We start from the raw sequence: 13,824 nt of genomic DNA on the forward strand, positions 1-13,824 counted from the left end.
GAATTGAATTGAATGGAATATTAAACTCAAAAGATATTGAAAATAAATACTATTTCATGTTACTATAGTTAATGTTTAATTAGAATTTTTCAAAGCAGATATGAAACGAAATAGCCTATTGCATCATCCTGTAAATAACTGCGCAAAACTTATGGAAACTCCAATCAATGCTTTACATTTCTGCTGTCCATTTACATAATTAAGAAGATATAATAAGACTTTTCTGATCCCGAGCTGGAGAAATTAGTTTAAAGCATTAGCGAGTCACGCTGTCAGTAAGCGCTCACCTGCCTGATTACTGTCACTCTGGTACTTCGCTTCTCTCACAAAAGTCTTGCAGATTCCCAACTGTCGCTGCTGGGCTGAAGTTTTATGCTTTACTAAGGTATGTGTGGTGCTCCCAAGTCCGACAAACGCCACATGATAGTTAATCATCACAAGATGTGATTTTAGATAGTGGCATTACAGCCGATCGCGCTAGCCTTCATAACTAAAGTTGGCATGTTTGCCCATTATAGTTTTAAATAATTATGCTATTATTATCATCACCAACGCAGATTTTGTGCTGACTGGACACCTTCTTGCACCTGAATAATGTAATGTGCGTGGCTGTGAGATTTCCTTGCACTTGAGATTTTGTTATTCGCGCAGTGAGTGAGTTGGTACCGTTCCATGGCATGCAAGAAATATCAAAGCACCTGGGTGTGACACGCTTAAATGAGTAGCTTCGTGTTTAAGAAGATTGCGCCCGTGACAGTAGGCTATTTGTGTATATTTAATTGAGCATTTTCTGTAGACACCAAGTACTGAAACTAAGCAATTAAATAACAATAATCAGACACGCGCACATAATAAACCCCTATATATGTTTAATGGACCGTACCTCCCCCTTGTGCTTAAGCATTTTTTTTCTCTAGAAGCCCTTGAACACATGATGGAAGACAGTAAATTATGATTAACAATTCATTTTGTGTATAGTTCATATCATACACCATATGACTTCTGTAACTTTCACCAGCAAAATAAATAAATTATGAAAATATAAAAAAGTGCGGGGATGACGATGATGACCTCAGCACTGCGGTAGACATCTCATTACTGCGGTGATGCGGTGACGCGGTTATCGTCAAAGCCCTAGTTCAACCAAGCTGAAGCCTGTTGACGTTACATTTGTAGGCAGCATACGTCATCAAGAAGTATTAACAATTATAAAGCTGACAATTATTCTTAGTTAATTGTAAATTGATGTTATATGTTAATGCTCAGTTAACGTAAATTAACCAGGCTTTATGACGTATGCAGCCTATTAGCGATAATACTATTGTCTATCGGCACAACCCTAATTTGTACTGTCACACTGATTGGCAAATATTTCGTTCTTTTATTTCACTTCTCTTTCGTTGTCATTCGGTGTATCTGTGCCGGCTACTGAAACATCACCTAGTAATTGTTACCAAAAAAGCATCAGCACTCTTGGGTTCGGTACTCTTTGACTTAGGGTGTTTTCACACATGTTGGTGCGCACCGTGATGTGACACTAACCAAAATTATTAAATCCTAACTGCTACTCTCTGCCATGTTTGTTGTTTACCCACAATTAGGTCTGGGCGATAAAATGATATCGATATGTAGGGGAGAGCGGGGCACAACCTAATGCTTTTTGGTTTTGGCTCAATCATTCAAAAAATATTTGAGTTTGATTAATTATATTTTACACACACATCTCTGTGTGTTTGATTATATTATAAGCAACACACACACATCTCTGCTACAGATGAACATTTTAAGTTTGTTTCTAGTACTTACCATTCTTGGACAATTACACCAAACGTGACAGAAGTGAAAACGTTACAACTTACCCCATAGGTGGGGTTAATTGTAACAGGCAGGGGGTTAGTTGACAACTTGTAACACTTGCTAAAAATTAAGTGCATGAAAATATTTCAATACTATTTTGACCATCATCTTATATATTTACCTGCTTAAATGCATATTACCTACCATTCACTGCTATCATAGCCACAGGGTGGAAGTGGCACTTGGGAGAGCCTGATCAATGCTGCTTGCAGCTTTAATTAAGGAATCAAACTTTGATTAAATAGTCACTTTTTTAATCTAGTTTAACCTGTAAATATTATTCAAATGCACATTTAAACTAAGTTTTAATTTCGGTGCTTGGAAATAAAATTTCAAAAGGCCTAGCGAAATTTTTTTATATTTTTCTTCTTGTATAACAATATGCCACGTGTTTATGAAGACAGTGTATTTAATTCTCTTTGTTTTAGGTTTTCAGTGAGGACCTCAGAGCACTTAGGTAGGAGTAACAGAATAATGATTTCTTAAAATATATAAAAATGCATAATTATAAAAAATGTAAAAAAAAAGTGTAAATATTTCAATATTATTTCAACAACACATGCTATTATATTGAATAATGACTGTGCATAATTATATGGAGTGTTACTGTCTGCTAACAGAGTTACTGAAGACTTCATTGCAGATGTGTCTAGTGTTGTCTTTGGAAACAGGTATGTTTTAAATCAAGGGTTCTTAACGCTATCCCTGGAGGCCCACTGCCCTGCACATTTTGTATGTCTCCCTTATTTAACACACCTGATTCAAATCATTAGCTCATAGAAGGGATCTCCATGAACTGAACTGAGTCTGTCAGATAAAAGAGACATACAAAATGTGCAGGGCAGTGAGCCTCCAGGAATAACGTTAAGAACCACTGTTTAAAATTAACATGATTCAACATTTCTGACAGGATTAAAAGATTCAAATTGCTTTTCCAGGCAAACCTCAATGAAAGTTAGTCCTGCACTTCAGGGACCAAGTTTTCCAAAGATTGAGGAGTTCAGGTGGAGAGTTGATGTTGCCATTTCAACAAGGTATACTACTAAAATACCTCAAACTATTGTTTTTAAAAAATGATAAAGAATTTAAAGTGCCCATCATATGGTATTTTAAAGTTTCCTAATATTCTTTTGGAGTACCCTAAAATGGATTTAAGTGCATACAGGTCAAAAAACACTGTTATTGTCTCAAAATATACATTTATATATCACATAATTTCTCAAAGATTGCCGAACTTGTTCATTAGAATCGGTTCAAAGGTTTAGGGCCCTATTTTAACGATCTAAGCGCATTGTCTAAAGCGCACAGCGCAACGTCTAAATGGGCGTGTCCGATGCCACTTTTGCTAATTTAACGACGGGAAAAATGGTTTGTGCGCCGAGCGCAGGGTCGAAAAGGGTTGTACATATTTCCCTAATGAGTAATGGGTGTGTTTTGGGCGTAACGTGCAATAAACCAATGAGAGTCTCAGCTCTCATCCCCTTTAAAAACTAGTTGCCCTGGCGCTATGTTTAATTCCTATTTAGATGACGGACTTTGTAAACTGAAAAACTAAGCGGAGGAAGAAGATCCCCAGTTTAAGATTAATGTTAAATAATTTTGTTGTTTTTCACTTGTATTGAAATTGTTATTTTTTTTTTATTAAAAACTTTAAAACCCTTTTTCTTTTAGTCATGGAAGTAAAAAAGCAGGCTTTTAATTGTTTTAAATTTATGGTTATCCAATATCATCAAAAAAATAATTTACAAGTATGTAAGAAAAGGTTTGTACTTTAAAAATACTTTATTTGTAACAAACAGGAGATAAAGAATTTACAAACGTGCGGAAAGCCGTTTCAGCACTTGGACAGCTTCCTGAGTTTTTTAAGCATTACTTAAAAATGTTTCTCATCTTACCATATCCACAGGTAAAGAGTCATCATATACAATAAATCCGTGAGGTAGCATTTAAAAAAAACATTTAAAAACAGATGCATTTGTTTAAAGCAAAGCATTTATTTACTTACCAGGCTACAGGTGAAGCAGCTGTTTGCGCCTTCTATCGTCTCATAATCGGTCCTCATTTATGTCCAAGAGACTCAATAATAATCTTTTAGATTAAATGCTTTAATCTTTCATATTTAAAAGTGTTTTTGTGCTGCTGCATATTCATGTTGTGTGATAAGCAAACCCGCGTATTCGTCCCGTTTATAGACGCATATTACTAATGTGCTCTTTAAATAACAAAAAACACTATAGCGTATAACTTTTTGTTGGTCAATGGCGTAGTCTATTTTAGTTGCCTCAAAATAGCAACGCGCCAACAATGCGCCTGAACACACCTCGTTTTCAGACCAGAACGCCCATGGGCGCAAAAGGGGGCGCAAATGCATTTGCTATTTAAACAACGTGGCGCTAAACGTGAAAATGATCATTACGCAGGGTGGAAACTAGCAAACGACACTTGTGTCGCGCATTGCGCTGCATTGCGCCGGGTGTAAGATGGAGCCCTTAGTCTCTTTAAACCACTCCTTGCTGTGAGCCTACTCTGCTCTGATTGGTCAGCTGGCAGAGTTTGCTGTGATTGGTCAGTGTAGACACTGTTAGTGATGAAAAGGCCATAGGCTGGCATCATGCAAATGTGTTATGCAGTGACGTAGATCCGTAACCAATTTAAGATTCGAATTAGAGAGAACTCGTTAAAGCGATACAGAGTTGACTATTGGAAGACTACTATTGGAAGACAATAACCGTGCACTATTTACCGTGCACTTTCAGATGAACAACTTTGCAGAGCGTTTTCATTGATATACATTACACACTGCAATAAATGTAATTTTAGAAAATCCATCTGAGGGGCACTTTACAGATCGGGCTGGGTGAGAAAGCTAAAAAATGATAATGATATTTGATATCTTTTCATATGAATATTTTTTAATATTTGAATAAAATTATTAAGTGTGTAAAAATCAAGTTGAATATTTACAATATTTTTTACATTTTTGTCATCAAATTATATATCACACAGCCCTACATTCACTACACATGTATGGTTGCTGCAAGTTGTCAACATAAATATGATACACTGAGTTAAAGATTTAATTATGTCATTGTAAAATAATATGATTTATAATTCATGTTTGCTTGATTCAGTTCGCTGTCTCGAGCTTTGCAGCCCTCCGTTCTTATGCAGATGAAACTGTCAGATGGGTGTCTGCATCGCTTTGAGGTAATGATGCTTCAATGTTTATGGAGCCTCTTGTTAAAGAATTAACATTGTATTGGCCGATTCAAATTGGTTGCGGTGTGAAAAGGCGACTAGCCACAGAACCGCGCCTTTGTTCATGTTCAACTACAGTATTTCGTGCCTTATGATAGGAGATGATGGACAATGTCTGCCCTTCACTATAGAGAGCTTTAAACTTATAGAACAACAGGAAAACTAATTAAAACAAAACAGAGAAATAAAATATATTTGTTTTCTAGCACTATGAGCAATGCAGATTAGCTGGTTAGTGTTATTCCTACTGAGAAATCCAGCTAACACCAGCATAAGCTACTTGGTATTAGCTTGGTATTAGCTTGTTTTGCTTGTGTCGCAAGCTGGTCTAGCTGTGTTTTTGTCACTTTTTAAGCTGGTCTAGCTGGGCTTAGCTGGTCAGGTTGGAAGACCCGCTGACCCACCAGCTTTGCCAGGCTGGTAGGACCAGCTTAAACTAGCTACTGCCACCTTAAACCAGCTACCATCTTTTACTGGTCTTAGCTGGATTTTTCAGTAGGGATTTTAAAAGGAGACTGTGATATGCACTTGTGTTAAAAGATAAATAGGGAGTTACACAACTGATACAAACACACTGTACTATCATTTTGCAAATAAACTTGAGTTAAGATGTGCTTGCAGAATGTTTTAATACCCATGTCATATTTTGGGCCCTATTTTAACGATCTGAAATGCAAGTGTGAAGCGCAAAACACAAGTGACTTTGTGGGCGGATCTTGGGCGCTGTTGCTATTTTCCCGGCGGGAGAAATAACTCTTGCGCCAGGCGCAAATCAATAAGGGGTTTGTCTGAAGTATGTTCATTATTCATAGGTGTGGTTTGGGCGTAACCTCAAATAAACCAATCAGAACGTCATCCAACATTCCCTGTAAACGCAAGTGCGCAAGTTCCATGGCGGGTTGCTATTATTATGACGGATTTACCAGGCGCACGCCAGGAGCGGTTCACAGCCGAGGAGACCGACGTTCTTGTAAGAGCAGTCAAAGACAGAGAAGTTGTTTTGTATGGGGATGGGAGAAACCCTCCCAAATCAGCGTTGGTTAAAACATAATATGGTGTGGGAGGAAAGAGCCACAATTGTCTCATCAGCTGGCATCCCCAGGACGTTGCGCCAAGCGCTACAATGATGTCAGGAGACGGGGGAATCCCAAGCTTGCCAGCATAAATCGGGCACGCCGTGTAACGGGAGGTGGATCTGCCTCCACACATGACCTGACACCAGCAGAGGACAATCCCTGCGTCCACCCTCACCACTGAAAGTGTTGAAGGCGGTTTGGGGGCTTTGAAATCGGACCCAAGAAACGCAAGCAACCCCAAAGTGCACTTACAAATCCAGTTCACATACATTAAGGTTTCTTATGAAAGCATTTTAATTATTATTTACATAAAATTAACATAATACAGCCACCCAACAAACTTATGAAAATATTTTAATCGTTATTTGCATGAGAATTTTTTTACGCAGCCACACAATAAATAAAAACTATCACCACAATGCTCACCACAATGATTCCCCTTATCTCATGTGTTAATATTTTTTATTGTAACAATTTATCATTTGCAAAAATAACTGTTGCATCTGTGTAGATTAGAAAAGCAAAGTGTGTGCGTGTTGTGCAGGCTATACATTATGGTCAAGCATGCTCCCTTAAAATAGCAAAATGAACAACGCGCAACGCGCCACTGACTTTAGACTAGTTTTTTTTGGTCAGTGGCGCAATTGTTTTTTGAAACTGGAAAATAGCATCAGGGATGGTTTGCGCCGGAACACGCCTCCTTTTTTGCGCTGAACCGCCCAGGGAGCGCAAGTTCATTCCCTAGTTTGCTGACGTGCGTCAGGGGCGAAAATTTCATTTAAATGTTGGGGGGGGACATTAAACATAACATTTTTCAAGAACAATTTTTGAAGGGGACACCAATAATACAGGCAAAATTGTACTTGCAAGGAAATGTGTACAGATAGAAAACGTTTCTCTTTCTCTATGAACGTACGCAAATTAAATTTTAATACACATGAATGCAGAGGTGGAAAGATAATAAAATATTCTACTTAAGTAAAAGTAAAGTTACTGGTCTAAAAATCTACTCAAGTAAAAGTTAGTCATTTTAATTTTACTCAGAGTAAGTTACTTTTTTACAGCGGGGAGAGGTTTCTTGTATAGATCAAAAAGTACAAGGGAATATAAATCTCAAACTAGTTGTTTTTTATTGTAGGAACATCTTAACAATTAAAGTGCAATGATAAAAAGTTAATAAAAAGCTTTTTTATAACTAAGAAACATTTATGGAACTGTTTAATGATTTTTACTGGTGAGTTATGCACTTGAAGCAAAAATAATATGAGGTCAGCAGCTAGTAAATAAAATCACTATAGTAAGGTTGTAATTGATGTATTGCTGGTAACATACATTATTTTATTAAACTATATACCTAGTTTAAATGAGCATATAATGAGATGAGTGCCATATACTTTTATCCTTTACACGTTTATTGTATTCTAGCTTCCCAGACCTGTGTACCTGATGTCTTTCAATCTCTCTCTATCTCTCGCTCTCTCCCTCTCTGCAATGTCTAATGACATGCGTATTCCCGAGGACGTTGTTAAGTTGTTTGACTTGACGCGAAGCTGATAGACCTCGAAGGATAATGCACATGTATTAAAAACACGTCGTGCAAATTAGCGGTAAAAACCCGGCTCAATGAAACAATCGCTTCGCGTCATTGGCCAGGGGTTTCTTTCATAAGAATTGAATTGAGGGTCTGCATTAGCCCTCGCCGGTCTCGTCCCTCTCCATGGCTCTTTTTGCGCATTCCCCTGCCCATCAATCAATCATGCCTGGCGCTTCTTTATCACCTTGCTATTTTATTTTTTACTCAGTAACAGATATGATTTAAAATGTAGCGAAGTAGCCTACAATACTTTAAACAAAACATACTTATGTAAAAGTAAAAGTACAGATTTTAAACCTACTTAAAAAAGTAAAAGTACACAAAAAAACCCTCAATTACAGCAACGTGAGTAAATGTAATTTGTTACTTTTAGCTCTGCCTCACCTCTGCATGAATGCATAAAAATGTTTTCTTGTTAGTTTATCTGCTTCTGTTCTCATAAAACGAAATATGTTCATGTTTATATGTCCAAATAGTCCCGTTTTAAAACATATGAGGTTAAACTGATAAGTGATGGGAAACGTTGGTTTGTAGGTATATAGCTGATTAACGCGTCGGCTCCATACACTTCTCAACCACCCGACTGTGTGGCGCTGGCAGTGGAACAAACCACTGTGAGGCAAGGGAGGGGGAATCAAAATGTTTACAACGTTTTTTGTTGTTGCTCCGTTTGCATTTATATTGTTTTACTTCTTACAACTTTTCGTAGTTCGTTCATTGTTGCTGGTATGTCCTTGTTGATAAGTTCCCCGATATATTGGTGGTATAGTTTTCACGCTCTGCCTTGACCTCTTTTGCCATGTCGCTGTTGTGGGGTGTACAGGACGTACTTGTTGATCAAGTCACTCTCATGTCTTCTTAGGGAATGTCCTACAAATCTTAACTGCCTCTGTTGTACTTGAAGGACAAGTTGGTTGCGGCCGACTCTTTCATAAACCTCTTTATTGCTTTACTTGTCCAGACGTTTTATGCCTAGCATGCATGATTCTGTAACAATTGGTAGCAAAGCTGTTAAGTTGGTCTCTGAGTTTGCTGTTAAGGATCCAGCTCTCGCAGCCAGGATTGAGACACACGCAGATTCAAATATATAGATTTTTAGTGTAATTGGAATAGTTCTTGACTGGAATACATTCTTCATCTTCCAGAAGGCCCCCCATGCTTGACCTCTTCGGATTTTGATGTCAGATTCGCTAGAGGTGATATGGGAGCCAAGATATTTAAAGTTCTTTGTCCATTTCATTGTTTGTCCATCTAGCTCTATGTGCTGATGATTATGTGTTGCCATGTCCAGACTGGTATGTTCTTGATTGTTTGTCCATCTAGCTCTATGTGCTTATGATTATGTGTTGCCATGTCCAGACTGGTATGTTCTTGATTAGTCATAGCTTCTGTTTTGCCTATATTAACTTGAAGGCCTTCTCTCCTGGCCCACTTTGCTGTTGTTGTACACTATAAAAAATATGCAGCACACTGTAAAAAATAAAAAGTTGACTGAAATTTTTAAGGCAACTTGCTGCACAGCTTTTTTGAGTGTACTCAACTCTTGGATGATGTAGTTCACCTAACTCAATTTACTGATTAATGTTAACCTAAACCAACACGTTGAACCAACTTAAACTGATTGGGCAATGAGCAAATTTCTGTGTTTACTCAACTAGTGACTAAGTTGGGTAAAGAGTAATTTAGTATATCCAGTTCAGCTAACCTGCATGTTTTGGACTGTGGGAGTGTACACAGAAAGGTCTCCTGAACAAACTCTTTGTCTGACTTAGCTCTTGCTTGAACCAGAGACCTTTTTTGCTGTGAGGCAACAATGATGCGCGCTAACCCACTGTGCCGTCCTCTACACTGAACACACACTTCTCAATCATGGTAACAATGAACAAACATCATTCCTTTAAAATAACTCTAAAACCAACAAATAACTAACATTAACAACATAAATAAATCCAGCAAACATTAAAAAAGTAATCTTTTAGGGGCCAAGCCCGCAGGGCGGCAGGCCACTATTGCGCTTGATGGTTTTCTAATGATTATTATTATTATTATTATTATTATTATTATTATTATTAGGGGTCAAGCACCGAAGGTGCTGAGACACCTATTGCAATTGATGTTATTATTATTATTATTCTTTCTCTTGTCCACTGGGAGTCTATGGCAGCCCTATGAACCGTAAGTAGTAGAGTGATGAAATTTGACACAGTTGTAGTGGTGGTCCTAAATAGTCATGTGACCAAAAATGGGGTCTCTAGCTGTAACTCTATAGCGCCACCATCAGCTCTAAAATTCAATGTTCGAACTGTTATAACTGGTGATACATTTGAACTATGAAAATCCTACTTAGTATACGTGATTGCCCTTCTCACATTAATTGCTTTTAATACCTTACTGTAAGACTCCTCCCATTACAGTAGCGGCCATTTTGAAATGTACATTTTTTTGTTTTTTCGCTACTCCTCCTTCAAATTTGGTTCAATTGTTATAAAATTTGTCACAGGGGATCTTCAGAGTGAGCTGCATAGAAATGACTGAACAGAATTTTGATATTTATCTATATTCAAAAGTAATAAATGCGTGAACTTAACGAGGTTGACGCAAAAATGGTTATGAAGCTGTATCTCTGTCATTCTTTGATCAATCGAAATGAAATTTGGTACACTTCATGTCGACCATGAACTGGGGGTCCATATCAAATTTGGTGACAGCGCCACCTATGGGTCATGAGATATGGAAAATGGCTATATTTGACCATAACTACTGGAATGTTTGTCAGAAAATTATGTTATTGGTGTCTCTGGATTCCTTGACTCATGCCGAATATGTGGATGTGTCCAGCTGTGATTGATCAAACCAGCTGTCCGCCATTTTGAAATTTGTCATAAAGTGTGATATCTTTTGAACTATACCACATATTGGCACCAAAATTGGTAGAAAGCATCAGCATGATGTCCTGAAAGTACATGGGAAAATACAGAGCAGCGCCACCTAGGGGTTATAAACTGTAACAGAACTGCTTATAACTTTTGAACACTTTGTCAGATATTAACTTTCTTTGTATAATTGTATTCCCTGGTTCAAGCCGATTGTAACAATATGTCATTTGTCATTTTCCAAAATTTTGTTCATGTACTTTTAAAGTTTTGTTCTTCCTCATCAATTCTTCTCAACCTGTCTGTAGTTCACATACAGAGGTGGAAAAAGTAATAAAATATTATACTCAAGTAAAAGTAAAGTTACTGGTCTAAAAATCTACTCAAGTAAAAGTAAAAAGTAAATCATTTTAACTTTACTCAGAGTAAAAGTTACTTTTTTTTTACAGCGGGAGAGGTGGAGGATTCTAGTATAGTTCAAAAATGACAAGGGAATATAAATCTCAAACTAGTTGTTTTTAATTGTAGGAACATCTTTACATTTAAAGTGCAATAACAAAAAGTTTATAAAATAAAAAGCTTTTTTAAACTAAGAAACATTTATGGAATTGTTTAATGATTTTTACATGTGAGTTATGCACTTTTGAAGGTGGTCAGCAGCTGGTAAATTCAATCACTATAGTAAGGTTGTAATTGATGTATTGCTGGTAACATACATTATTTTATTAAACTATATATAGTTTAAATGAGCTTATAATGAGATGAGGGCCATGGTTATATATTTTTGACACGTTTATTGTCTTCTAGCTTTCCTGACCTGGGTACCTGATGTCAGACCTTTATTCTTCTTTCTCTCTCTCTCTCTCTCTCTCTCTCTCTCTTGTATTTCTCTTAATATTTAAACTGTTTTCTAAAGCAATTGTCAGTTTAATTTCGCAGCGCTAAATCGCGCGTAGGTATGGAGCTAGGCAGCGATTTTTCATGTTTGACTCTCGACCACGGTTGCAAGTGCACGCCGGATGATTCCATGTCAATCGAGGATGTATTGATAGCGATCAGCGAACAGGTCGGTGGTTTAAATATTAAATCTGCCTCAAGAATAAACAGAGCGCTTGTTATATTTCTTAAAGAAGTTTCAATGGTTAATGAGCTGTTAGAGAAAGGACTTGTTGTGAAAGACAACTTTCTATCGGTAATGCCTTTGTCAAATCCTTCTAGGAAAGTTGTCCTTTCAAACGTACCACCCTTCATAAAAGAAGGGACTTTGAAAGAAATCCTTGAACGGTATGGAAAATTAACTGCTCCGATTAAGATGATTCCTCTGGGTCTTAAAAATCCAAACTTTAAACATGTTATGTCTTTCCGACGTTTTACGTACATGATACCGAACTCGCAACATGAGCCACTTAATCTGGTGCTAAAAATAGCAGTAGAGGGTAAAGATTATACAATTTTTATCAGTTCAGATCATATGCGGTGTTTTTTTATGCGGCAAACATGGACATCAGAAACATACATGCCCTAAACAAGAAAGTGCTAATACTTCGGCAGATTTACAAGGGGGTTCAAAGAATAATGTTCATGAGAATAATATGGCCGTTCATGAGAATAATACTGCCGTTCATGAGAATAATACTGTCGTTCAGGAAGTGATAGATGATGTTTTTGAGAGGAATGTAGAAGAAAACAATGGAGTTGACCGGCCACTAGGTGGTGCCATATGCGCTGATACTGCAGGAGAGGAAAGTGAAAGTGTAGCAGTACAAAGAGTATCTTCTCAGTCTGAAGACAGAGAAGATGAAGAGTTATTGATGGAGGATGTAGAAATAAATGATAAAAATGATGATAAATCAGATGAAGAAATAAATGAAAATTGTAGTCAGTTGTCTGCAGCTGGCCCTAGTGCTGTCAGGTCTGATAGTGATTCAGATAATGAATGTGAGAGTGAAGGGAGTTTCTTTATGGGAGACATTGATTCTCAAACAGTCACATCACAAATGAGTGGCTGTGAAGCAAAAGTCTATTCTGTTAGAGAGATTAGTGCTTTCCTTGATGAAACTAAAGGTGTAAGGAATCCACAGCTTGACTTGTTTTTTCCAGATTCAAGAAGATTCTTAGCATCCTGTAGGGATGTGATGATGAACGCGACAGATGAGGAGTTTAGTAGACAAAAACGGTATGGTCTTAAAAAAATAATAACTAAAGTTAAAAAGACGATTAGTCAAGATATGAACAATAGTAGCCGTTAGAGGTTTGGTAAAAGGCAGCTTTGTGTAGATGTCACCTGCTGTATTAAGATATTATGACATCCTTAAATATTGGATCCTTAAATGTAAATGGATGTCGCAATAAAGAAAAGAGAAGTGCGCTTTTCAAATTTTTGGCTTTTAAAAAGTCAAGTGTGGTATTTTTACAAGAAACACACACAGATATTTTTAACCAGGCAGAATGGCTAAATGAATGGAAAGGACATACTTTTCTTAGCCATGGTTCCAGTGTAAGTGCTGGAGTAGCTGTTCTTATATCAGGAAGTGTGCAAGGAAATACTTCCAATATGATAGAAATTATTCCTGGAAGAATGCAGCGGGTAGACATTTCTTTACAAGGCCTGCCTTTTTCTCTTATTAATGTGTATGCTCCAAATGTTGGGCATGAACGAGTCTTGTTTTTTAAGAGATTACAGGATGCTATGACTAATATTCCTCATGACAACTTGGTTATTTTGACTGGAGATTTTAATTGCACCCTTGACCATACACTTGATCGGAATCATGATGAACCGTATCCTAATTCTGCAGAAGCTCTAAAGAGAACAATAAATTGTTATTCATTTGTAGATGTGTAGAGAGAAGCTTTCCCCAAAAGTAGACAGTACACATGGTTGAAAGTAAATTCCAATATAATATCAGGGGCTAGATTAGATAGAATATATGTTCAGAAATGTAGAAGAGGAAAATTCTTTGATAGTAAAATCAGTCCTACACCAATTTCTGACCATTTATATGTCTCTGTTATAGTTTCAACATCATGTACTATCTTAAAACCTTATTGGCACTTTAATAATATTCTGTTGCAAGATCGCACGTTTGTGCATTTATTTGGTTTCTTTTGGAAAGCTTGGAGAGAGAGAGAGAGAGAGACAGAGTTCAAATCCCTAAGTCAGTGG

The 13,824-nt window shown here is 37.1% G+C and overlaps 1 protein-coding gene across 1 annotated transcript in view; it reads left to right on the forward strand.

Annotated features, from left to right (window-relative positions):
- The window catches only part of commd5 (COMM domain containing 5), a 59,989-nt gene that overhangs the window by 32,638 nt on the left and 13,527 nt on the right, over positions 1 to 13,824 (forward strand). The window contains exons 3-6 of the mRNA XM_065253810.2: positions 2,286 to 2,314; positions 2,478 to 2,528; positions 2,796 to 2,891; positions 4,989 to 5,064. Coding sequence (XP_065109882.2) covers positions 2,286 to 2,314; positions 2,478 to 2,528; positions 2,796 to 2,891; positions 4,989 to 5,064 — 252 coding nt within the window. The remainder of the gene's footprint in view (positions 1 to 2,285; positions 2,315 to 2,477; positions 2,529 to 2,795; positions 2,892 to 4,988; positions 5,065 to 13,824) is intronic.

This window comes from Paramisgurnus dabryanus, chromosome 16 (genome assembly GCF_030506205.2).
Source record: "Paramisgurnus dabryanus chromosome 16, PD_genome_1.1, whole genome shotgun sequence".
NCBI classification, from domain to species: Eukaryota; Metazoa; Chordata; class Actinopteri; order Cypriniformes; family Cobitidae; genus Paramisgurnus; species Paramisgurnus dabryanus.